This window comes from Mustela erminea, chromosome 9 (assembly GCF_009829155.1).
Source record: "Mustela erminea isolate mMusErm1 chromosome 9, mMusErm1.Pri, whole genome shotgun sequence".
In the NCBI taxonomy this organism is placed as follows: domain Eukaryota; kingdom Metazoa; phylum Chordata; class Mammalia; order Carnivora; family Mustelidae; genus Mustela; species Mustela erminea.
The window spans coordinates 72,218,890-72,245,851 of NC_045622.1; the positions used below are offsets into that span (position 1 = coordinate 72,218,890).

Consider the following 26,962-nt stretch of genomic DNA (forward strand, 5'->3'; position numbering starts at 1 on the left):
TGAGAATCCCTGTGCAGGGAGGAAGAGAAGCGTAGTCTGCACACATTTATGGTGTGTGCGGTGGACTGTGACAGAAAGGTAATAACTACAATCACCCTCTTTCATGGTAGGGGACTCAGCTCTGTGGCAGTTGGCAGTAAAAACATTACAATGTCTTCTACAAGGGAAACAATATCCCGTCACGCAAAGGGGAACCTGCAAATGTTCTCGCCTTCTCACCGTTGATCTTCAGGCCTTGATTTCACCAGACCGTCTAAGTAGGCCAAAAACTGACCAGGATGATGATGACAAAGTTGCATGACATCCGAAGGCAAAACAGATGGGTAAAATCTGATTAAGGACCGAAGGGCAGATTCTCCAAACCTCTCATACAATCTGCATTTAAAAACAAAACAAGTAAGTCTCCAACTTCAACCGGATGATTTAACTTGATTACATCATCTAAGCACTTATGAGAAATAAAGATAACAAGAAACTGCCCACCAGGCGACTGGGTAAAACTTTAGAGATTAAGACACAAACAAAAAAATACGTGCTTTATTCATATAAACAAGATACACAACAACTTACCGGGTAGCATGAGCAATCAACAAAGGACTGTCAAAGGGGACTGAGTCATTCAATAACTTTATTCTTGTTGGTAGGTCTCCTTCTTCCATCTGCATGTATGTAGGATTGGAACTTGCCATTTCTGAAAGATAAAGCACACCCTTTTCCTTTCATCTCATAGCTGTTGAGTATTCAGTTCAACACAATAAACACACTCATTCAACAATCATTAGTCATGGACCTACTGGGTGCATGGCACAATGTTTAAGCACTGAAGGACTGACAAAAAAGAATAAGACACAAGGCCTACTTTTAAAGACCTTAAGGTCAGGGGCACCTGGCTGGCTCAGTGGGTTAAGCCTCTGCCTTTGGCTTGGTCATAATCTCAGGGTCCTGGGATCCGGCTCTCTGCTCAGCAGGGAGCCTGCTTCCTCCTCTCTCTCTGCCTGCCTCTCTTGCCTACTTGTGATCTCTGTCAAATAAGTAAATAAAATCTTAAAAAAAAATAAAGACCTTAAAATCAAATTGGGAGGCAAAGCACACTGCAATTTTTAAATAAGAACATATAACCAATATATAAGCCACTATCACCCTCAAATAAGGATAACATATATTAGTATATATATGTTATATACTAAATCAACAGTGTGTGTGTGTCTAACATATATATGTTATATATCTACCATCGAGGCCAAATTTCTCATTTTTCCTAGAACCAGTGCCCGTACTCGAACTTTTTAGACAAAATAAATTAACTTAAAATTTCACCTATTTTTAATAACCATCCATTATAGCCAGGTCATTTAAAGAAAAGCGTGAGTTATGACCTAGCTAAACTCCTTGTAGTTTAAAAATACACACACGAATCTAAGGTGAGGGCTTTTAAAAAAAGATTTTAAAAGGATTTTAAATTTGGGTGTAATCTCTACACCCAACGTGCGGCTCGAACTTAGAATCCAGAGATCAAGAGTTTCGAGTTTCATGTTCCACTGACTGAGCCAGCCAGGAGCCTCTAAAATGAGTTTTTCTTTTTTTTCTTTTCTTTTTTTTTTTTTAAAGATTTTATTTATTTGTCAGGGAGAGAGAGCGAGCACAGGCAGACAGAATGGCAGGCAGAGACAGAGGGAGAAGCAGGCTCCCTCCTGAGCAAGGAGCCCGATGCGGGACTCGATCCCAGGACGCCGGGATCATGACCTGAGCCTAAGGCAGCTGCTTAACCAACTGAGCCACCCAGGCATCCCTAAAATGAGTTTTTCAAGTAGTTTTCACCTGGCTCTGAAGACAAATCCCCAAGAACAGCTCCAAAAGCTGCTTTCCTTAATTACATCACTAGCAAAAGGGTGGAACCTGTTCAGATCCTCTCTGAAAACCTGACCTTCCATTTCTGATACATGGGTTTCTAAAAATCATTTTTTCCACAGTTTCATTATTGTCTATATGACTGTGTCAGGCAGTAAGTACTTGGACAAATTCAGAGAAGGCAGCAGCATTTAGAGCTAGAGACGAGAGGGCAAGCTTTATAACTGGGTGGGGGCTAAGCCAAATGTCTCCCCCTGAAATCAAGCAAGCAGCTGCATCACCTCAAAGCACCCAACCCACAGGCTCTCTCCAGCTCTGGTAATAAGTTAACCACCACTCAGGCTGATGAGATTCTCTTCAGGGTTGAGTATGATCACGTAAGAGACAGATATTGCAAAGTTCCGCTAAGTAATAATGTGAAACATTTGAACCTACTGGAAGAGAAATAAATTTTCTTATTTAACATAAAAGTCTACCTCAACTCAGAGAAAGAAACTGAAATCATTTTGTATGCTGTTAACTCTTAAATGTGAACTGAAGCAGAACAATAACCACATCATGTTTCTGGAAAACCAGAATGTCTTTAAGTTTATAAAGACAATATAAAAATCTATAGGTACTTGTGATTGTTAGCTTTTGGTAATGAATGAAAGTTGTGTTTCCAGTCTAAATCAATTATTCCAAAACATGGGACCGTACAGTGGAAAGAGCATACATGGTCTGAGGTACGAAAGCTGGCTTCCACAGGAGAATGACACACACTTTCAGTCAAGTGTGAAATGGAGATTGCTGCCTATCCACCAAAATCCCTAAGGCAGATAGACAAGCTCTTAGCCCCTACCATTCCTTTCTTTCTAGACACCTGGACAGCTTACATTTCCTAGTCTCCTTCGCGGGTAGGGAAACCATGTGATAGAATTCTCACCAATGGAACATAAAACACGAGATGTCAGGCACTACAAGATTAGGCCTCTAAGAGGGCACAGCATGTCTGCCCCTTCCACATGCATTCCCCAGGACATGGCAATCCATCCTCAATCACAAGCCCAAAGGAAGACAGAGTCAAAGAAATGGAAGAAACTTTGAACCCGGGATTACCCACATGGAAGAGAGCTTCCCACTCGCCTAGAACCTGTCCTGGAGTGACAGGAGCAAGAAATAAACTTCTACTGTATCTGAGTTATTAGGAGATATTTACTCAGCAATTCAGCCTACTCAACTATTACAATCTCTATCTCCGTTTCTTCCCCTGTTAAATGGAATAACACCATCTACTCTGAAGACATTTATAAGGAAGAAATGAGATGATGCCTACTGAAATATTTATACCTGACACACAGTAAGTACTCAATAAATGGCATAGATTATCTCTGCATTAGTAAGTTACATAAAGGATTTTGTTTTTCTATTTATACATTTATAAAACATTTTATGGTAACCCCAACTTCTTCAACACTGCTATGTACATTTTTTGAAATTCAAATGAATTTCTTATAATACCATTGCAAATGAAATCAATGTTTGAAGGACTATTAAAAATTAAATTGAGTGGGAAACAGAAGGGTAGGCCAGAATAGAAGTGATTTTGTACTTCACTCTTTTTCTTTAAATGTGAACATGCTAAGATGCTATTGTGCTCTGTACTAATTTCTATTTGATAAGGCAATCTGATTATTACCTTTCAGTCCTTCAATGAAAGTATCCCAAACACAAGGACTGTTAGCGTAACTAAGCTTGATACTCTCCTTTGCTCTTTTCAAGTCCAGGAGAAAAAAATACTTCTTTATGAACTGGCAAGCCAGACTTTCAGGACAGTACTGTTGCGAAGCGTGGTCCACATGTCCACTTGCACTTTTGATCTCAGGATTCAATACATTCAATTCCAAACACAACGTTGTCAATTCAGCCAGGTCCTTCTGAAGACAGCTGGCTATGCTGCATGGAGAACATACTTGGAAAAGGTCATCCAAGGGCTCCCTTGGACTATTTGTAGATTCACACACTGTTGGATCAACAGTTTCTTCACTGCCTAATGAGTCTCCCTTTTCTTTTTCACTGTCTTCATCTAACATTTCCTTTTCTGACTCTTCAAATGACAGCATATCCTGGTTGGATGTCATGGATGAGTTGCCAGTATCTGAAATAACTGTAAAGTCCTTCATGGCAAACGTTTTTTCTAACTGCGAGAGCCATTCCTGTAAGATCATCCTCAGAGACGTGGGTTCAAACAAAACCAGTGGGTCCTCTAGCTTGGTCCTATGCGAGACAGACAAATGTGAAATTTATGCTTCATGTGTTTTTATATTTTTTTAAAGATTTTATTTACTTATTTGACACAGACAGAGAGATCACAAGTTAGGCAGAGAGGCAGGGAGAGGGAGAAGCAGGTTCCCCACTGAGTAGAGAGCCTGATGCGGGCTTGTTCCCAGGACCCTGAGATCATGACCCAAGCCGAAGGCAGATGCCCAACTGAGTCACCCAGGTATCCCATGCTCCATGTGTTTTCTTAAAACACATTATTTCATGCTAAACAAACCTACTGGATGAAACATTTCTTGGGAATAAATGTTACTTTTCAACTCTTCAACAATTATCTCAGCAAGATGACAATACAGAGAGTGCTAACTTCAATACTAATTGTTGAATTTCAATTGCAAATGAGACCACCTCTGCCCCACACTGTCTCAGGACCACTACTGATGACCTCAAAGTCATTCCCATTCATTAGAAAACGCTCTCATTCATAAATACTCACATTGCTTCTGCTGTTGCTACTTTGAGCTCTTGGAGCTTGTCTTCTTCCGGAGGTTGACTAACTATTTCTTTTTTGCCCCTAGAAAAGTATGAAATGAGTTAGAGGGGATTAGCGCAACCACAGACAAATGTTTCTAAGTGCTTACTAAGTGGCAAGTATTGTACTTAATATTAATATTACAGGACACAAACAGAGGAGTATAAAAAAATGGCCTATGGCTTCAAGATGAGTAAGGTTTAGTGAGAAAGAAAGGTATGCAAACAACTAACTACAAATAAGAATAAAGCAAATCCGAAAGAGCAACACAAGCACTGTGCTATTAACGCACAATGAAAGCAATTATTATTCTGAAGAGGTAGTCAAAGGATGCCTTCCCCTGGAGGCAGTGTGTGAGTTCAGAAGAATAATGGGGGTGGGGAGGGAGGATAGTGCAGGTGAAAGAATCAACTCCAAGAAAGGCAGTGAAGTGTCCCCACCCAGCGCTCTGACAGGACTGGAATTTACAGCACTTGGAAGGATGTAGCTGGAAATGAGGCTGGAAAGAGGGGGTTAAGGTCACACTGAGGGCTCCTTTCAAGGCCACAGCTATACTTGTACTGTTTTTTCCTATATATACATGGATTCGCCAAACTCTTCTGTTTTGTCTGACTGTCTACATACACTGGGCCTGTGGTAAGTGCTGAGCCTCTACGCTTCTAACGCTCAGATCCCCTGAACTATGTGTTTAGGCAGAGACCAGATGAACACACTTCACACTGAGCTAGAGCAAGGGCTCTGCTACAACTCCATTTGTAGGGTGTGCCACCAGCACACCCTAAGAAGGTTCATGACAAGACCAAAATGCACTACAGGCCAGAGAGCATTAGTGACTTACCCAAGGTCACATACTAGCCAGAAGCACAGGGTCTTGACTGTTGGTCATCCTCTTAATCTAATACTCTAACATCCCAGAAGTTTGAAGAGATTTGGAGGGAGGGAGTTTATGCAGGGCAAAGATGAAAGAGGTGCTAAATTAAAACTCAAAAGATGTGCTATGGAGGGGGAGCTTAGGTGGCTCAGTCAGCCGAGCACCTGCCTTCAGCTTGGGTCATGTTCCCAGGGTCCTGGGATGGAGCCCCGCATCAGCCTCCTAGTTCTACAGGGAGCCTGCTTCTCCCTCTCCCTCTGCCTGCTGCTCTCCCTGCTTGCACACCTCTTACCCCATGTCAAATAAATAAACAAAACCTTAAAAAAAGAAAAAAAAAAAAAGATCTGCTATGGATACATGTTATTTACTTCATGGTATTCACATTTTTTATGAGCTACACAATCTATAATGAACAGGGTTTATTATGTGTGCCTTCTCCAATAGCACAGAGTCTAAGCCTTTCTTCAAAATGACAACTGAGTCCTCTAGAATTTACCCAGATATATATGCAAGAGCTTACTCGGCATCTTCTTCCTTTGGGCAGGTGACCGGACTCATCTCCTCCTCACATAATTGCTCCTCACCTCTGGGTTCTGGTCTTATTTTCAGATCAGGGCTTGTATGAAGGGTGCCAATCTTCTCAGTAGTTTTACGTACAAAACTAGAAACGCTGGAAGTCAAATACCAAAAAACTAATATGAAAAAACCTCATTACTCCCCAAAACAAAAAATTCAGTACCTGAGTGCTCTGTCTGTTCCTGTTAGTCCTAGAAAGGCAATCTGGACTTAATAAAAAGAAAGACTATGCTTATAGCAACTTCCCTAATCAACCACAAATTTCATATAAGGCCCAAGTAAAATTTACAGTATAGTAAGAAGTCACTTCTTTTACTAAACTGCTTTGATTTGGTGCTAAAGGAAACGTCTTTAACTCCATCTATGTCTACACGGTTTCTGTCAACTTAGACAAAGGAGGCCATGTGATCACCTGCCCCATTCTGGCCAGAGAAATAACAGAATTTCTTCATGAGACTCAGTGGTTAACTAATCACAACATATCCTCCAAGGATAAGCAAAACTGAAGCTGGTAACTAAATCACTACATTATACATCTGAAACTAATAGGACACTATATGTTAATTATACTAGAATTAAAGTTAAAATTAAACAAAAAAAAACATAAAACTGTATCCAGGGAGACTCAGATAAGCAGTTAAGAAGTTTTACAAAAAAATCTTTTCTCTCGGGGCGCCTGGGTGGCTCAGTGGGTTAAGCTGCTGCCTTCTGCTCAGGTCATGATCTCAGGGTCCTGGGATCAGAGTCCCGCATCGGGCTCTCTGCTCAGCAGAGAGCCTGCTTCCCTCTCTCTCTCTCTCTGGCTGCCTCTCCGTCTACTTGTGATTTCTCTCTGTCAAATTAATAAAAATAAAATCTTAAAAAAAAAAAATCTTTTCTCTCAAACTCAAGTGCTAATTCTAGGCCCATGGAGTAGTGAGAAAGACTTCCAAAGAGTCTCCAATTCTGAACCTAAACTGAGAAAGGATCAAGAGATGACGGACAATATACAGAAACTATTCCTATCAGGGATAAGGAAAACAACATATTTTTCTTACTTTTTTTTTTTTTTAAGATTTTATGTATTTATTTGACAGAGAGAAATCACAAGTAGATGGAGAGGCAGGCAGAGAGAGAGAGAGAGAGGGAAGCAGGCTCCCTGCTGAGCAGAGAGCCCGATGCGGGACTGGATCCCAGGACCCTGAGATCATGACCTGAGCCGAAGGCAGCCGCTTAACCCACTGAGCCACCCAGGCACCCAACAACATATTTTTCAAACTTTTGCTCTGTCTCTTGGGTGGAGGGCACATTTTAAAACAACTCAAACATCCAACTACTCAAAGAGGAAAGCTACATTGCCCAAGATAAAAATGAGAAGTTAACAGCCTCAATAAGAGTTTATAAGAGAAATAACCTAGAGACTTTGTTTTTTTTTCTCATTGGAAATGTCTTTCCAGGCACACCTGGGTACTGGGTGGCTCAGTTGGTTAACCATCAGCGTTCTGCTTGGTTCAAAATCCCAGAGTCCTGGGACCAAGCTCCTAATCTTTGCATAGGGATCAGGCTCCCTGCTCAGCAGGGAGTCTGCTTCTCCGTCCACCTCTGCCCCTCCACCTGTACTCCCCACTCCATACCACCCCCACTCCCAGCTCTCTCTCACTCACGTGCATTCTCTCTCTCAAATAAATAAAACCCTTTTTAAAAATAAATTAATCAATTTTAAAAATGTCTTTCCATTCTCAGCATAAAAGCACCTAATGTAACAACTGAAGGGAAGCAAGAAACAGATTCTGTGACAGGACTAACGTACCTTTCCTTGACAGCCTGAAGAGACACAAGAGGAGATGGAGAACGAAATGATAGCGGAATGCTGAAGGGGAGAAAAGTTTCATTCTTATCTGTCTCAGATGTCCCGGGAACATGGGAAACACTGTCTGATAAATGGAATGGGGGGGACAAAGAAACAAAATTTAATCATTTAATCATTTTAATCTTTAAAAAAATTTCTGAAATGAATAAACCAAAGGAAATGAAGAGTTCCATACCAAAATCACAACTGACCCAGATACAAATGAGCAGAACACAAGTTTACAAGATGCATGGGATGGTCCACATATAAAACACTTAGGCAGGTACCTTCATTTTCCTACTAACCCTGAATCCCCATAAGTCAAAAAGGAAGGTTTACAGTCTCTATTATCTCTTCTCAACAGTTCAGTCACAGGAATATTCGAACATCGAAAAGTGAAGGCAATGGCCCCCAAAACTGTAGTAATTTTTCATTCCTGATGGAAAATAATTTGGTTAGTCAAAATAAAACTGTTCTACTCCATTGGTTACTGACCTTTCTTAACTTTTCCAGGACTCTGATGCATGATCAAAATTAGGGACTGTATCAACGTTAGCCTAAACAAGAGTGGGGAAAACACAACTAAACATAAACCCATTCTTCCAGTGGCAAGTAGATCTACATGGAAAGTCTATCAACATAATAAAAATTATTAACCCCAAGTAGAAAACTTGATGCACAAGTTAATCCTGGCAAATAGAAGTCACAGAAAATAACTGCTTCCTGTCGGCAACCAACAAAACATGTCATCATTACCTTCATTTCCATGTGAGCCCCAACACTGATCTGGTGGGTCCTCTTCTTGATGTGAGGCAAATTCTTTGAGCCTCTCATCTTCTGAGAGGGTTTGGCTATGAAGCGAACAAGAATCTTCATCTGACTGACTGCCTCTTCTACTGCTAATGATACGATAAATACCAGAGTCCAAGATGCTGAAACTTTCCTAAAAATAAGAAGAACCCCCCAAAAAATCAAAGTGAAACTTTACTTTTTAACACAAAAATGGTTTTTTTAAGAGAACAACCAACACAAGTAGGTAGCAAGTCAGTAAGAATGATAGGTTGTTTTTTTAAAGATTTTATTTATTTGACACAGACAGAGATCACAAGTAGGCAGAGAGGCAGGCAGAGAGGGAGGGGGAAGCAGGCTCCCCGCTGAGCAGAGAGCCCGATGCAGGGCTCAAACCCAGGACCCTGAGATCATGACCTGAGCTGAAGGCAGATGTCCAACGACTGAGCCACCCAGGCACCCCAACAATTTTGGTTTAAAAGAACCAACTGGCGAGCAAGTTTTAGGTCCCTGGCCACTGGCTCACACTCATACACTGCCATGTTTCCCTAGCTTGCCTCCATGAATCCCAGCAGTGAGAACAGGGCTGCATCGACATAACCCTGAACTGCACTATGACTCCAGCTACTATAAAGGATCTGAAATCACAGGCTAGGAGCAACTGAACTTGTACTTGAGGCTATAGGAGGTACGTCTGGAAACAGAATATAATAAATGATGATGAAACAAAATGTGGCTCCAACACACACCTAAATGGGCGCTTCATGAGGGCTGCCCAACAACTGAAAGAAAGCCTCATCTTGGCACCCCTCCCCCCACCCCAAATCTACTATATGGAAAGGAAGATAAGCTCTGGGATCTGAAGAGATATGTACGTACAACCTAAGGAAGAGAAACCTTACTGTGCAGATAGACCTTCTAAAAAGTAGAAATACCTACATGTGACGAAATGGAGCTTCTTCTACTGCTGCAAGCTGAATCCAAAGGCTCGAATTTTAAGATCAATTCTTCCAGTTGAGAAATAAGATCACTGTAGGTTGGGACGTCCAGCTGAGACTTCAAATGCTCCAATTTATCTATGGTCAAAGATTTTCTTCCCTAGTGAAAGGGTAAGCAGAAACCAAATAGAACAGCTTACTACTTATAACTAAATATAAATTTAATGGCCAAATACTAAAAAATGTCTAACAGAGACCATAGAACCTCAAAGGTGCTTTGAAAAGGTTTAATAAGCTCAAGAAAGACTTAATGGGAATTATCTTAGGAATTAAGAGTTAGAGTTACCGTACACACAATCAACCCCCTTAAAACAAGGCCTGAAATTCAACAAAGTTTCTGAGAAAAAGCAATTTTTTTTTCTTCAGTGGGAAGTATACCCTTTTTCTTACCCACCACCCACTCCTACATTTGTCTGGCAAGATTCCATTAGGGATTTATTGCTGCTTCATCTGTAGGTCATACAGACAGGGCTACTTTGCAGGCAACTTTGCAGCCCACTCCTGCAAACTAGTGTGGTTCCAACAACCCAGGTGAACAGGTAAGCACTCTGACTCACTCTGCCAGCAATAATAGAATTTTGGAATAGACAGCAAGTGCGAGCAGCCAGGTTCCACAGGCCTCTCCTCAGCAGGCGTTCCACACAGCGTTCCACAGACAACAGAGAAAGATGTGAGACTTTCCCGTTGAGGTGCAGACAGAAGAGCTCATTCTTGCAGACAGCTACATCCTGAATACCTACAAAACCCACAGGGGTGAACACACAGAAGGTTAACCACATACTCCTTCTCCATGTTGGTAAGGATGGAAATCATTCTAATAAATTTATTTTTTATATTGAGTTTGGCTTGCCTGAATTTCATTGCTATTATACTTGCAATTCAATGAAGAAATATTTTAGACCCTTCTAGAAAGATCAAAAACAAAAACACATCTCTCTTCTCTAAAATTCTATGTGAAAGATGCTACTTTCTAAACAAAACAAATGAGCAAAGGAAAAAGAAAGAAACCAAGAAACAGATTCTTAACTACAGAGAACAAACTGATGGTCACCAGAGGGGAGGGTGGTGGGGGGGATGGGAGAAATGGGTGGTGGGGATTGAGGAGGGCAATTGTCATGGTGAGCACAGGATAATGTACAGAACTGTTGAACCACTAGATTGTACCGCTAAAATTAACATTAAACTGTTTGTTAACTCTACCAGAATTAAAAATAGTAATGGTATGGTTTCGCTTACTTGTGGAGCATAAGGAATAACACGGAGGGCATTGGGAGAAGGAGAAGAGAAGTGAGTTGGGGGAAATCAGAGGGAGAGACAAACCATGAGAGACTGTGGACTCTGAGAAACAAACAGGGTTTTGGAGGGGTAGAGGGTGGGGGTTGGGTGAGCCTGGTGGAGGGTATTAAGGAGGGCACATATTGCATGGAGCACTGGGTGTGGTGCATAAACAATGAATGCTGGAACACTGAAAAGAAATAAAATAAATGGGAAAAAATAATAATGGTAAAATAAAATAAGTAAAATAAAATGCTACTTTCTGTGAAAAGAAATTGGGGCTTTAAGAGAGCACTCGACATCAGAGACCAGATGACAACATTTCTGAGTTACAATCTGATGGAAACAAACAGATTTTAACACAGTATGTAAATCAACAGTTCATGAGAAAACACCTATCTTGGCAGAACATCATGAAAGGAGTTAGAAAACTAGTTTTTGATCTCACTTATAGGTGCAACCTGAAAAAGCCAAACAATTAGAAGCAGAGAAGAATGGTGAAAACCAGGGACTGGAGGGGTGGGGGATATTGGTCAAGGGGTACAAACTTGTAATTAGCTGACAAGTTCTAGAGATCTAACGCACAGCATTGTGTTTACACTTCACAATACTGTACCATATATTGCAAAATTGCTAAGCGACTAGATCTTAAAAGTTCTCATCACAAAAGACAGTAATCATATTGCAATATAAAGCTGATCCTTGAACAACATGGGTTTGAACTGCATGGGTCCATGGATATACGAATTTTTTTCAATTAATACAGTATAGTAAATGTATTTGCTCTTTCTTATGATTTTCTTAATAATGTTCTCTTCTCTAGCTTTCTTTCTTGTAAGAATATAGCAAATAATACATGTAATATACAAAGAATGTTACTCAACTGTTGCTGTTACCAGCAAGGCTTTGGGTCAACAACAGGTTATTAGTAGTTAAGTTCTGGGGGAGTCAAAAGTTACATGCAGGTTTTCGACTGCGCAGGACCTGGGTCTGTGCCCCTTAAGTCCCCCATTGTTCAAGATTTAACTATATAACTGTATCAAATCAAAACTTTGTATACACCTTAAACTTACACAGTGTGTATGTCAATTTTTTAAAAAAATCTCGTTTTTGAGGGCAACCTTAGCAACTTAAACCACAAGAAATCAGTATTAATCAGATCAGGAAGTAAGGGTTCCTCTTTCTTATATTTCTGCAATAGAAAATGACCCAGAAAGATATACTGAATAGCAATGCTAATGATGCAAGATTTCTTCCATTCTTGGTTTAAACTAAAAAAAAAAAAAAAAAAAAATGTTATTCCCACAAGAAATTCTTTTTTTCTTTTTTTTTTAAACATTTTATTTACTTATTTGACAGAAAGAGAGCACAAGCAGGGGGAGCCACAAGCAGAAGGAAGCCCGATGCGGAGCTCGATCCCAGAACCCTGGGATCAGGACCTGAGCAGAAGGCAGATGCTTAACTGACTGAGCCAACTAGGTGCCCCTCTCCACAAGGATTCTGAACCCCAAACTATTAAGACACAAAATGGAAGCGAAAGCAAGACTTCTAATGCGGATAAAGATTCAGGATAATTAGAAGGAAAAAATTAACCCACTCAATCTTTAGCAGTGGTTACTAATATTTAAAGTGAAAATTATATTTAAAATTATCCATGAAGGGGTGCCTGGGGGAGGCTCAGACACTTAGCAGCTGAATCTTCAGCCCAGGTCTTGATCTCAGCAGGGTTCTGAGTTCAAGTCCCATGTTGGGCTCTGTCCATGGAGCCTACTTAAAAAAATAAATAAATAAAAAAGAAAATTATCCATGAAAAACTGAATAACTGAACATAAATTCCCAAGTATATGCTTGGGAAATACATTACAATGGAAAACATCTATGACATTAATCTTTATTTTTGAAGATTTTTATTTATTTGAGAGAGAGCAAGCAAGAGAGAGAGAGAGAGAGCACGAGCAGGGTGAGCGCTAGAGGGAGAAGCAGACTCCCCACTGTGTAGGGAGCCTGACATGGGGCTTCATCTTGGGACTCTGGGATCATGAACTGAGCCTAAGGCAGATGCTTAACTGAATGAGCCATCCAGGCACCCCTGACATTAATCTTTTTTTTTTTTTTAATTTTTTTAAAAAGATTTTTATTTATTTATTTGACAGACAGAGATCACAAGTGGGCAGAGAGAGAAGGGAAGCAGGCTCCCTGCTGAGCACGGAGCCCAATGCGGGGCTCGATCCCAGGACCTTGGGATCATGACCTGAGTCGAAGGCAGAGGCTTTAACCCACTGAGCCACCCCCTGACATTAATCTTTAGGAGAAGCACCACCTCAGTCTATTTTTCTACTTTTCACACTCCAAGAGAATTCTCTTAAGATCGCTGAATCTTGGGGCGCCTGGGTGGCTCAGTGGGTTGAGCCGCTGCCTTCGGCTCAGGTCATGATCTCAGGGTCCTGGGATCGAGTCCCGCATCGGGCTTTCTGCTCAGCAGGGAGCCTGCTTCATCCTCTCTCTCTCTGCCTGCCTCTCTGCCTACTTGTGATCTCTCTCTGTCAGATAAATAAATTAAAAATCTTAAAAAAAAAAAAAAAAGATTGCTGAATCTTTCACAAGCAAGATATTAAAATTTACCTAAGGAAAGGTACACCTGGGTGTTTCAGTCTGGCTTCCTGCTCAGTGGAGAGCCTTCTCCCCTTGCCCCTCACCCCACTCATAATCTTTCTCTCAAATAAGTAAATAAAATCTTTAAAAATAAAATAAAATAAATTACATAAGGAAGAAAAATGTAATTACCCTTGACTTCACTCCAGAGAAGAACCTGAACATTCTGAGGAAGGAAAACATAAATTCCTCTTTCTGTCCAAGTCAGCACACAGTGCTCACTACAAAAGAAAAGGAAGAAGTTAAGAGAATCCTAGTTTGCTTGGATACAGAAATTTACGATCTAATTCCCTGAATTCAGATCCTCACATCAGCTATTAAAGGAAGATTGTAGAAAGAAGACACAACAGGGGTGCCTGGGTGGCTCAGTCATTAGGTGTCTGCCTTTGGCTCAGGTCCTGATCCCAGGGTCCTGAGATCGAGTTCCACATCGGGCTCCCTGCTCTGCGGGAAGCCTGCTTCTCCCTCTCCCACTCCCCCTCCTTGTGTTCCCTCTCTGGCTGTCAATCTCTCTGTCAAATAAATAAATAGAACACTTTTTTTAAAAAAAAGAAAGAAAGAAAGAAAGAAAGAAAGAAAAGAAAACACAACAGTGATGCAGTTAGTCAAGTCATAACACCTAACAGGAGTCCTTTAAAAAACAGCATAATATGGCACCAAACTGGGAAAAATTTGGACACACACACTAAAAACCTTCTAAAGGTTGGTATTTCACTTAATATTTGTTAAAGCATCTAAATTTCCCATCACTGGTATGAAAAGGGCACATTTAAAACAGACAACACACCACCACAAATCACTGCTCTAGTGAGTCACATATGGGGATGGTAATATTTTGATGCCCTTAGTTGTGTGCAGGCAATAAAAGGTTAAAAACTCCTCATCAACCATCTGCCAGGAGCTTTATCAAAGTATCTATATTATCTTAGCTTGCAGACACTCACCAAGACAGATGTGCTTTTCCCTATTTTATAAAAACAAAAAACCTGAAATTTGGAGATGAAATAATACGCCCAAGGACAGTCTGGCTATAAGAGCTGGACTTTTTTCTCTACACCTCACAGAATCCTACTTCTTCCCTCATTTACCCTCAGTGACCCATCCACCAACTACTACCCAGAATCTGGACTACTTCACATAACTGCATTTTCATAAAGTCATAAATTTCCTAAGTGCCAAACCAAATGACCCTTCCTTATTTCCTTTCTTCTTGATGCTCAAGTAGGGGCCAGCCCTGCTGATTGTTCCTTCCTTCCTGAATCTCACCTCCCCAGATTCTGGGACACTGTACTTTCCTGGGCCAGTTTTTCCAGCCCTCTTGTACTCTCCATCTCTGCTCACCTCTTCGCATACCCCTTTGCTTGTCTTTACTTGTATACTCTTTCTCAAGGCTGTTACTGTTTCTCAGATACCAATGGGTCCTCTCTGCTTCTTCCCCTCAGTCAGGGCATCCCAGTTTATAATGCTCACTCCAGCCGCCTCCCAAGGATCACAGAAGTGCTTCTCCCCTCTGGGATCCTCCAAGAGCCCACGGCAACCGCTCTTCCTCCTGTGCTCACCCTATTTCCTATCACCCGTGTCCATATGGTACTTAGTCATGTACTGTACTGCTGCAACCCTCACTTTGTGTCGAAATACCACATCTCCAACAAATTATTATCTTAAGATCAGGAACACTGAGGCGCTTGGGTGGCTCAGTTAGTTAAGTGTCCGACTCTTGATTTTGGCTCAGATTGTGATCTCAGGTCATGAAATCGAGCCCTGTGTAACACGCCATGCTCAGCAGGGAGGTGGGGGAGGTGGGGGAGTGTCCTGTTTGAGATTCTCTCTCCCCCTCTGCCCCTCCTCCCAACTTGTGCTTTTACATGAACACAAATAAATAAATAAATTAGAAAAAAAACAAACAGGGACCTTTTTAAAATTTATACTCCCAAGAGTACTAAAAATGGTACTATGTGGTTATAAAACACCAGGAGTGATATTTAATAGGAACTGGGTCCTCACACAAATTTTAAACATTTTGTCAATATAAGACCAGGTCACTGTCCCTATGAGAAAGTAATATTTGACACAAAGATGGAAGAAATGGTCAGAATGCTAATCTAAAGGAAGAAAAATCAGAAGGTTACCTTCAGGAGCCAAAGAAGAAAAAAAATAAGAAGCCAAAGGATCCCTGAGTAGAAAAACAAAATGATTTTGACACTATGCTTTGATACTCAGCTTCCTTAGGAAATCTTAGGAGTGGAGCTTAGGTAAGAGCTGATACTTTGCAATTTACACGTCACTTATCCCCTTGTCCTTTCACTGATAATAAACAGACTAGGACACAGTCTAAGAGCACTGCAAGGCCAAGGAAGGGAAAGTAACACTGTTTACCACAAAGAAAACAACGTATATAAATTTGCTTCCTTTGGGATTTGTGGGTGTAACAGAAGGTCACCACTGGACATAAGTGTATAGGTAGGGGAAAAAAAAGAAACAGAAACAAAGAGCCTTTCTATTCATGTTTTAAAAAAAAAAATCTTCACTGAATTCTTTAACTGAGCTGTTATTTGAGAGCCTTCTGTGTGCCTAAGATCAAGCCCAGAGCAAAGGAGTTGACAATGTGGTGCTGGGATTGATATTCATGGTACAGTGAAAGCAGAGATGACAGAGGAATCAACAAGGTGTGACCATAGTGCCTGGGAATAAGTGTCTTATCTCATCCTGCTGGAGTAGTCAGCAGAGGCTTCAAACCGGCATTAACTACTACTTAAACTGAGCAGTAGGCAGAGCCAGATCATCAAGGGCTTTGTATGCTACGGCAGAGACTGTAACAGGAGCTTTAAATAGCTTAACTCAAGGAACAACTCTACCAGGAGGACCGAGCGACTGTGGCCTTGCCTTTAGACAACATACTCTTGGGTAAAGGGCTTCCTCACCAATCACACCACGGTCAGCCCACGTCTGTCATGTGCCAGAGGCTAGGCCAAGCACTGAGAATAATATAATGAACAAAACAGACACACAGCACTTACTAAGAGTAAAACAAGCATAAATGTTGTATGAATATGTAATTATAAGTCATAATAAGTGCCATAAAGGAAGAGGAATTTTTTTGGTCTTTTTACAAGATTTTATTTATTTATCTGACACAGAGAGAGCACAAGTAGGCAGAGTGGCAGGCAGAGGGACAGGGAGAAGTAAGATCCCTGCTGAGCAGGGAGCCCTATGTTCGGCTCGATCCCAGGACCCTGGGATCATGACCCGAGCAGAAGGCAGACACCCAACCAACTGAGCCACCCAGGAGCCCCAGGAAGAGTTTTTAATATGCTTTATCCAATCATGAGCCAACAGTCATCTTTTCTCAGTAATTTTCAGGGTGAATTAGGAGTATGTTAAACTGTTTACAATTTAATTTTAAATATACCAGGGTAGGCAATGTAACATATACATACAACAGGGGCAATTAGTTAATATTTCAAGAGTATTTTTTTTTAATCACATTCTAAGAGCAGTTAGTTAGCCTTTGATGAAAGAAATCAATCAGACTATTCTACAACAACCTCTAAATAACATTCTCTGAATCTGCATTAGAGATATTATGCATTAACCTAAGGGATATTAGAAATAGTATCCATCGATGAAATGAGTTCAAGACACACAGACTGGGTGGAAATCGTAACACTGGCAGAACAAAGGTGTAATACTCAGCAAACCCAGACTTTAGTGACACTCTGTGCTGCCACTTAGTGGACTTTTGCACCTAATCCAACTGGAAGGCTGGCTGAACCCCAGCGTTAGAATATGGCTGAATGTGGGGCACACCGGTGGCTCAATCAGTTAAGCATCTGCCTTCAGTTTGGGTCAGGATCTCAGGGTCCTGGGATTGAGGCCCACATCGGCTCTCTGCTCAGCAGGGGCTCTGCTTCTCCCTTGCACTCTCCCTCTGTGCTCTACCCCCCAAAAAGATAAATAAACTCTTAAAAAAAAAAAGTTAGAATATGGCTGAACATGCCTCAAGCAGATCTTTCACGCAAGGTACTTACTTGTCAGAGCACCTAAAGGACACAGAGCTGAAAGTTTACCAAGCTTAGAAGAAAAAGTTCTATAATTAGGTTTGTGCCTACCTGCTAAGAAACATATCTATGGGGCGCCTGGGTGGCTCAGTGGGTTAAGCCACTGCCTTCGGCTCAGGTCATGATCTCAGGGTCCTGGGATCGAGTCCCGCATCGGGCTCTCTGCTCAGCAGGGAGCCTGCTTCCCTCTCTCTCTCTGCCTGCCTCTCTGACTACTTGTGATCTCTCTCTGTCAAATAAATAAATAAAATCTTTAAAAAAAAAAAAAAAAAAAAAAAAAGAAACATATCTATGTGTGGCTGACCTCAGTCTGAGACTTGCTTTCATTGTAACCTCCCAGCAGAAAGGAGAGATTATGAAAGAAAGAGTACTGATAGTTCGTATCTCTAATTATCAGAAGTTCCCTGGTAATTACAGACTGTCCAACTGGTTGAGATCAATTCACAACCCAAAAAAAGCCACATATATCCATGATCTTTTTATTCCTCTTAGAACACTTCATGTAACACAGGCATTTCTAAATTCTCAAAAACAGTTAAATCCAAAAACCTTTTAAAAAGCTAACTGCCGGGTGCCTGGGTGGCTCAATGGATTAAGCCTCTGCCTTTGACACAGGTCATGATCCCGGGGTCCTGTGATTGAGCCCCTCGTCAGGCTCCCTGCTCAGTAGGAAGCCTGCTTCCCTCTCTCTCTTTGCCTGCCTCTCTGTCTACTTGTGATCTCTGTATGTCAAATAAATAAATAAAAATCTTTAAAAAAAAAGAAAAGAAGGAAGGAAAGCTAACTGCCAGGGCGCCTAGATGGCTCAGTCAGTTAACTGTCTGCCTTTGGCTCAGGTCACAATCCTGGGATCCTGGGATGGAGCCGTGCATCAGCTCCCTACTCAGTGGGGTTTCTGCTTCTCCTTCTGTCTCTCCCCCTGGTTGGTACTCTCTCTCTCCCTCACTCTCTCTTAAAGTCTCAAATAAATAAAATCTTAAAAAAAAAAAAAAAAAAAAAAAAAAACAAAAAAAAAACAAGCTAACAGCCTGTAAACATGCAGCAAAGAGAAAAAAAGTGTTCATTATTATTATTTTATTTTTTGAAAGCTCAAAAGGAGAAACTTACCTAACGTGCAAGAGTCTGGGGAAAGACAAAGATTGGGAGGACCCAACTGTATGATCATACTGAGGATCTGATCTAGGAAGTAAACAGTCTGTTAATGATTGAATCACAACATAAAAGTATCTTGTTCCCTACATAGGAAAAGTTTTGCTGCATCTAATTCATCTACCTTTATTCAATCTACTTCACTTATACCAAAGATAACTGGTTAAGGACTTTTTGGTTTCTCTAAATCTTTAATAAAAATTCTACTTCAGGGGCGCCTGGGTGACTCAGTGGGTTAAAGCCTCTGCCTTCGGCTCAGGTCATGATCCCAGGGTCCTGGGATGGAGCCCTGCATCGGGCTCTCTGCTCAGTGGGGAGCCTGTTTCCTCCTCTCTGCTTGCCTCTCTGCCTACTTGTGATCTCTATCCAAAAAAAAAAAAAAAAAAAAAAAAGAAAAAGAAAAAAATTCTACTTCACTCTTAGAAGGCATAATAAAATTTTTTAACTAGATTTTATTCTAGATTAATCTAAAACATCAGAGATTTCAACCCAACTCCTGCACGTAAGTTCCTCAAATAGTCCCTACCAGCCATACAAATCATTACCTTAGGGTAATCACAGGGAGAGGTGGTGATGAGAGGAGTTTCTTAAACTGATGTGTACTTATAACTTCCCCATCGAAGTTCACTTCCCACATCCTAGAGCCAGGGCGAGCACAATATATTAGGGGTTGCTGGCCTGCAGAACATCTTCCAGGGAAGAAACAAGCTCCATATTCTCCATCTCTGTCCTTGCTTCCAATTCTCCAAAATTTTTCTCTGATTCCCAAAAAGGAAAAGAAAGCAAGTTTACTCATAAAAAAAAAACTTAAAAACAATGGCACTACAAAGCAGCATGGCCATAATGTCCTCTCTATATTCACAGTAGCAGTATACTGGAAAGAGCAGCACCTTGAAAAGATCAAAACAGGGCTCTAGCTTTGACCTGCCATTAACTATTTCTACAACAGGAAGCAAAGTCACATTGGTACTCAGTTTATTATCCGCAGAATAGGGGCTCACAATTCTATCTCAAGTCCCCTTTCAAATCTACAAAATGAGTGCCAGCCAGCCATTTCATACATCCTTAAATCTTACTGAAAAGTTATTTTTTAAAAAATCCATCCCTAATCACCTTGTAAAAGGTGGACTCCCCATAGGAGTTGCTAAGCTACCTCTCCCACCCTGTTTCGCAGCCATCCCCACTACCCACACCCAGGAAACTCCTCACTCTTTCTTCAAAAGGCCAAGTCCTTCTGAAACATGGCAACCTTGAACACTCGATTTCCTGAGGAGTACATGAACTAAATAGAAGAGCTCAGTATACTGCCTGAGAACATGGAAGGTGACAACATGATGTCTCTTCCTAAAATATGCTTTATTTATTCTCCAGGACTTCATTATACCATTCTTCCTCTGAGAGACTTCCTTGATGCCCATAAGCTGAATTACATGCTTCCCTGGGTGCTTACCACGTTACATATGGCAATTGTGTATATCACAACAACAGATTATGACCTTCTTTAGGACAAAAGCCATTTCTTACTCTTCTTTAGTTGAATTTCAAGGCACAGCATCTGGCCTACAGAAAGCACTGATCATGCATTGCAATGTTCCATATACTCAAACTCTTCTATTAGAGAATGATCTAATATGCTCTGTAGTGTCAATTTATAAGGTGATTTTAGATATAATTCAATAAATATCCCTGTACTTACTTGTTTCGTGAATCAAACATAACCTCATAGTGTACCTGCGTACTATGAAAAACTGTAAGAACGGTACATACCATGAGATCATGATGTAAAAGTGCCTCAAAACGCATACAGAGCAATCTAAGCAGCTAGGGATTTATTACTTACGTTATTTGGGAAATAAAATCTATTTCTTGCTTATGTTATAACCTTGTGGCTTAATACAGTACTAAGCGTCCAGAAGAGGGCCATGAATGTTTGCTGAGCGAACAAATAAAGGCAACTCATTCTTACTCATATGCTCATTAACCTTCCTTTCTACGTTTTCAAACAATATGTAACAGGCACAAGGCTAAGTAATTCATATACATTACCTTAGTTAATCCTTAGAACTATCTCTATATTCTGGATGGGGAAACCAATATTTAGCAAGGCTTAAAAAGTGGTAGAGCCAGAATTTGAAATCATACTGTCAGACCCCATTGGTCAATGTTCTCTCCCCTGTACCCTATAGTTCTTTGTTTCTATTTTTTTTATTCCTTCCTGGGATCCACCTTGCTCATCAACAATACTAACAGAAAAGAGCGAGTGGCTGGCAGGAGAAGAAAATTTGTATCTATCACTTCAATTAGTTATTAAGAGCCCCCATTTGAAAAAAAAATGTTGGGGTGCCTGGATGTCTAAGTCGGTTAAGCATCCGACTCTTGATCTCAGCTAAGGTCTTGATCTCAGGGTCAAGAGTTCAAGCCCTGCCTTGGGCTCTATGCTGGGTGTATAGCCTATTAAAAAAAAAAAAAAAAAAAAAAGGGGGTGCCTGGGTGGCTCAGTGGGTTAAAGCCTCTGCCTTTGGCTCAGGTCATGATGCCAGGGTCCTGGGATCGAGCCCCACATTGGGCTCTCTGCTCAGCAGGGAGCCTGCTTCCTCCTCTCTCTCTGCCTGCCTCTCTGCCTACTTGTGATCTCTCTCTGTCAAATAAATAAATAAAATCTTAAAAAAAAAAAAAGTGCTGTTTGTTGGGAGGGAATATAGGTTGAAACAAAAAATTTTAAATATAAATGTATTTTTAAAATTATTGTACTATCCATATCCTCCCAAACTGAATTCCAATGAACAGGAAGTGGGCATTTCTTTAACATGTTATTCTTTTTTTTTTTTTTTAAAGATTTTATTTATTTATTTGACAGGCAGAGATCACAAGTAGGCAGAGAGGCAGGCAGAGAGAGAGAGGAGGAAGCAGGCTCCCCGCTGAGCAGAGAGCCCGATGCGGGGCTCGATCCCAGGACCCTGGGATCATGACCTGAGCCGAAGGCAGAGGCTTTAACCCACTGAGCCACCCAGGTGCCCCTAACATGTTATTCTAACAGCAGAATCTATGCTATTCTCATAACCAACTCTAGCCACGCCCCTGTGAATGGGAAAATGACGATGAGCTACTCTACTGCACAGAAGGAAAAATAAGCCTCTACTTATTTAGCTCTTTATTTTAAAAGGCTTATCATATATCTTTCTATATTGGGTCCCTTGGTAAACTTGAAAATCTAGAGAATAGTTAGGAACTTGATGAAGCTAATAAATACTTTACCAAAATCTCAAGTGTGGAGTTAATGGCCAAAGGTCCAATGTCAAGGTTGTTTTGGGGGAACTGTGCGGTAAGAGCAGAGGCAGAGAATCGAGTCAGAAAGGTTCTAGTCTTGCCTGCCTCTTCCCAGCACAGTGATATCAGGCATGCTCTATCACTTGGGACGCCTAGGCTTTCTGATCTGTAAGAATGAAAGGGTGCCAACTAGATGATCTCCAATTCTCCAAGTCTAACTTCATCACTGAGCTACAGTCTAAAACAAGTCAGAACCAAGTACATCCTCCTTCCCACAAACTCATGTAAACTGACCAAGTGCATCTCAAGGCCTTGCCTCTGTGCTGTCCAGCTAGGTTCTCTGATCTCAGACACCTGCCACCTGTTGTAACTGGCCTCTTTCCATGTGCCTTTCCCAACCCAGAAAATAAATACAAAGTATACCTTCTGCCCAACCTTCCCTCTACCATCCCTGACTCTGCAGACCTTCCTTCAAACCTTCTGTAATAATCTCCTGGTTTCTAGAATAGCTGCCTTCTAATTGAGATATATGAATTCCTAGAAATACATAAAGACTTTCCAAGCCTGAATAGTTCTAAGGAAATCAATTTTCTTTTTTTTTTTTTTTAGATTTTTTTTCCCAAAGATTTTATTTATTTATTTATTTGACAGACAGAGATCACAAGCAGGCAGAGAGGCAGGCAGAGAGAGAGAAGGAAGCAGGCTCCCTGCTGAGCAGAGAGCCCGATGTGGGGCTCGATCCCAGGACTCTGAGATCATGACCTGAGCCGAAGGCAGCGGCTTAACCCACTGAGCCACCCAGGCACCCCAGGAAATCAATTTTCAAACCCTGACATTCTATATGCACAACTTCTTAAAATGACCTGAGAACCCACTTAATTATGTGACATTTAAGGCTGCTGCTCTCACTATGGTGCTAATTTACTAACCTGATCTTCCCCAACTGCCTTACTTAAGCCAGGCTGGCAGGTTTTAAAATATGCCTAATTCTTTCTCACTTTTCCCCAAGAGGCTGCTCCTCCCTGCTAGAACACCCCTTCCTTCTCTTTCTCCAAATTCAGCCTACCAAAAATCATCATCAAAATTAGTGAAGCTGCCTGGTGGGTTCACAGAGCTTCAATATAAAATTCTCTTTCATGTAGGCTCGAAATTTTCCTTAATAAATATTCAAAAGCGTGGCTGGTCCTGGAGAGTATGGTACTGGGAAAATAGAATCAGGAGTGAAAATTTCCCTGCAGGGAGAATGGCTGAGGAACTTCAGCACAGGCGTACATAATATCTATTCCAAGCTGTTTCCTGTTTGGCTCTGGTGTTTCACAGCTACCTCTAACACACTCCTTTGCCATTCACTGAACCTCTGCCTCCATCCTGGAGATTTTGGTAAAATATCTGTCAGCATCACAAAGTTCTTAATTATTCTTCACCCAATCAGTATAATGCTATTATATATCTAATATCTAACTCTAAACAACAACAAATTCAATCAAGGAAGACTTCCTGAGCCCCCATACTGAAACAGGCCTTTGCTGGGCCTCCCCTCATGGCACTATGACCACCCTTCATGGAGTTAACTGAACATCTGTCTCAATCACCCCCTGGACTGTCTCTGTCTCCTGTCTCTCCTGTTCTCTAACATCAGCTTGCACACAGCTGGTTCCTCCTCAACATCTGTATTACTGAACAGAGGGGTTTGGGCTAGATGGCATCTGAGTCTCTGAGAGCTCCAGAACTCCGCATCACCTATGACTCATGGTTGGCCAATATACCTCTCAGTGTCACACAAGAACGACCGAGTAAGTGAAGATATAAGGAGTCTTCCGTCCAAATAATCCAACTGCACAATACAGGAGTCAACTGTTGTTATTGTCTGGACAGGAAACATCACAAACGCAGCAGCTGCCTAGAAGAGACATGACAAGGAAAGAAGACTCATCTTTACATACCTGTATAATCTCCTTCTCTTTACCTTTTAAGTGAAAATAACTGGATAGCAAAAAAACAAATTTCAAATGGGCCAAAATTTAATTTGCCTATTAGGATATCGAAGTTCCACTCGTTTAAAAGCTGTGACATACTTGGTTACATAACCGTAGAAGACAACTCTTAAGGCTCTGTTTCTGGTTATTTAATCTTAGAAACTGGAACGAAAAAGATAAAGCAAGTTTTGGAACACGTGACAGAACTCTGTCACACAGAAAACAGTACTTCTTCCTTTGGAAAAAAAGACAAATTAGGGCTATAGCACCTGTAAGGTTCCAAATGCTTTGGGGATCAAAAATATGTTAGGAATATCTCTCTCTGCCGCCTCTCTGCCTACTTGTGATCTCTGTCAAATAAATAAAATCTTTAAAAAAAAAAAAGTGGAAGGAGGGGCGCCTGGGTGGCTCAGTGGGTTAAGCCTCTGCCTTCTGCTCGGTTCATGATCCCAGGGTCCTGGGATTGAGCCCCGCATCGGGCTCTCTGCTCAGCAGGAAGCCCGCTTCCTCCTCTCTCTCTGCCTGCCTCTCTGCCTGCTTGTGATCTCTGTCTGTCAAATAAATAAAATCTAAAACTGCATCAGGCTCTGTGCTCAGCAAGGAATCTGTTTGAAAGATTCACTCCCTCTGTCCCTGCCCCCTTTCATTCTCTCTCTCAAAAAGAAAAACAAAAAAAGAGAAGAATCTTATCTTTATTAATAGCCTAGTATTAATGCTTAATTTAAGTGCATCATACAGGTGAATTACAGAGTACTGTAATAGACAATGTGCATATTACTGAAGTCAGCTCACAAAAGCCACCCTTAATAATGTATCAAGTTGAATCAGGCTACTATATGTACTACACACAAAAAGTCTCCTCAAAATTAATAGCTTGGGCTCTAGATCAGTCCCCAAAGAAATATAGTAGATAAAATTGTGTCCTTCAACTGAAATTCTATAGGACAGTATCTTATATCTCACCCACATACACAAGGAACTGGACTGTTTCTTACCTTTGCTTGTTTAGAAGTGTTAAGTTTGATGGCAGAAACTTTCCCCATATGATCACCTACAAAAACTCTAAGAATAGCTGTGTCCCAACAGAGAGCTGTAACTTTTCGGCCTTTGTGCTCTGAAGACACATAAATTCGTTCTGGTTTCCCACGACGCTCCTGATTTAATTCCCAAACAACTACGAGACCTTGACTGCAAGAAAATGACACAGAAGCAGACAGTTGGCAATGGTGAAAAAGGTGCAATTTCTTTGTATCATAGTACCAATTATATAAAATATACATGCAAACTCCTGCTCTTCAAAAAAGAGGGAGTAGAAAGTCAAGGTACTAATCTCCTTGCTTTAGTCCACCAATCCAGTACAAGAGAACTTAGATGTTCTAAATTATCTCAGTTACCTTACTCTTTTAAGGCCACTGAAATGTTGTTGCCACATACTGACATTTTCCATAACCCACAGTGACCAACTGTCTGTCCTGGTTTGCTAGAAACTGAAAGATTTCCTTAGGACACAAGACTTTCAGTGTTAAAACTCGGACAATCATAGGTAAACCAGGATGGTTGGCTACACTAACAAACACAAAACTACATCTGTCAATTTAAACTCTATTTAGAGGGCCTTCTGGGTGGCTCAATCAGTTAAGTGTCTGACTCTTGATCTGGCCTCAGGTCATGGTCTCAGGGTCATAGATGGAGCCCCTGCATGGCACTGAGCTCCAAACTCAGCAGAGAGCCTGTTTAGGATTCTTTCTCTCTCTCTCTCTGTTGGCTTGAGTGCTCACTCTCAATAAAATATAAAATACAAAATGTAAAATACACAATGTAAAATTAAATTAAATGTATTTAGAAAAGATCACATTATTTTAAAGCAGTTTCTCACCTGGTAGCTACAGCAACATAATCATCATCGTGTAAACAACAGGCAACCTGAGAAATTGCACCTTCCTATAACACAAAAGGAAGAACACTAGACTTCTTAATAAGGTTAATTTTTTACTTTTAAATCTCAAGATTTACATTCCTCTTTGACTCCAAATGATTATTCATAACAGAGAAACTGGAACTTACAAAAGATATTCCAAATGGTATGACAGGACTACCCTTAATCTTACCCTGTGTGAAAGAAAGAGCCTGTGCTTCCAGCCTTCCTTCTGAATGAGATTGAGTCCTCCTCCTGAACTGCCCAAAGCCAACCATTTCCGAGAAACAGCTATGCTCGTGCACTAAAAACATGTAAACAGACAAGCAAGAGATCATCAAAGTCACATAACCGAATTAACTGCAGGAAACAAATACGAAGGATCTGTGTAGCAGGTTCCTCCCCCCACCCTACTCCCTGCCCAGCTAGACACCACATAATGCCAATTACCCTTTCATTCTAGTATAGTGAAACATAGAGAACATTTTGGTTTTAAATGTTTAACTGAATCTCAAAATGACTGAACAGGCTCAATTGTACAAACGAGTAATTTTCTCTTAGCAAAATCCAGTTATAAGACCATTTATCTTTTGCTTAATTTGGCTACGTCATTCCAATGCTGACCACAAAGATGAAAGATCAAGTAAGTCTCCAGTGGATAAAGCAAATGCTATAACCATTTACTCAATGTGAATCATTTCTAGTCTACATAATTAGCACTCAAACTACCCACAGCTTTTAGTATAAGTAGGCCTGTGGAGGACACAGATGCAGGTCAATTATGTCTTCCCCAGCCCTCAGCTTAATGATCCCTTTCCTTATCCACCAGAGAAAATAGTGGTCATACTGTACCCAATAATACCCTGTGACAAAATTTGCTGCTTGCCTGATGACCAGACACTCCCAAATCTCTCAACCTTGCTTTCCACCACAGAAGCTGGAAAATCTAAATATGCATTTACCCAAGCT

General features: G+C 40.9%; 1 protein-coding gene across 7 annotated transcripts in view; it reads right to left on the reverse strand.

The window, feature by feature from the left end:
* HPS5 (HPS5 biogenesis of lysosomal organelles complex 2 subunit 2) overlaps window positions 1-26,962 on the reverse strand; it is a 49,684-nt gene that overhangs the window by 10,975 nt on the left and 11,747 nt on the right. For 5 of the 7 annotated variants that reach the window (XM_032356786.1, XM_032356783.1, XM_032356787.1 and 2 more), the window contains exons 3-18: window positions 26,187-26,297; window positions 25,955-26,019; window positions 25,074-25,266; window positions 23,869-24,002; window positions 19,381-19,593; window positions 18,794-18,865; window positions 13,761-13,849; window positions 10,259-10,437; window positions 9,643-9,801; window positions 8,671-8,857; window positions 7,876-7,999; window positions 6,031-6,180; window positions 4,604-4,681; window positions 3,527-4,104; window positions 571-691; window positions 220-375 (exon numbers count right to left, since the gene is read on the reverse strand). In XM_032356786.1, the coding sequence (XP_032212677.1) occupies window positions 220-375; window positions 571-691; window positions 3,527-4,104; window positions 4,604-4,681; window positions 6,031-6,180; window positions 7,876-7,999; window positions 8,671-8,857; window positions 9,643-9,801; window positions 10,259-10,437; window positions 13,761-13,849; window positions 18,794-18,865; window positions 19,381-19,593; window positions 23,869-24,002; window positions 25,074-25,266; window positions 25,955-26,019; window positions 26,187-26,297 (2,609 nt within the window). Of the gene's footprint in view, window positions 1-211; window positions 376-570; window positions 692-3,526; window positions 4,105-4,603; window positions 4,682-6,030; window positions 6,181-7,875; window positions 8,000-8,670; window positions 8,858-9,642; window positions 9,802-10,258; window positions 10,438-13,760; window positions 13,850-18,793; window positions 18,866-19,380; window positions 19,594-23,868; window positions 24,003-25,073; window positions 25,267-25,954; window positions 26,020-26,186; window positions 26,298-26,962 lie in introns of all 7 variants that reach the window. The other 2 variants (XM_032356789.1, XM_032356788.1) reach the window with 2 other exon arrangements.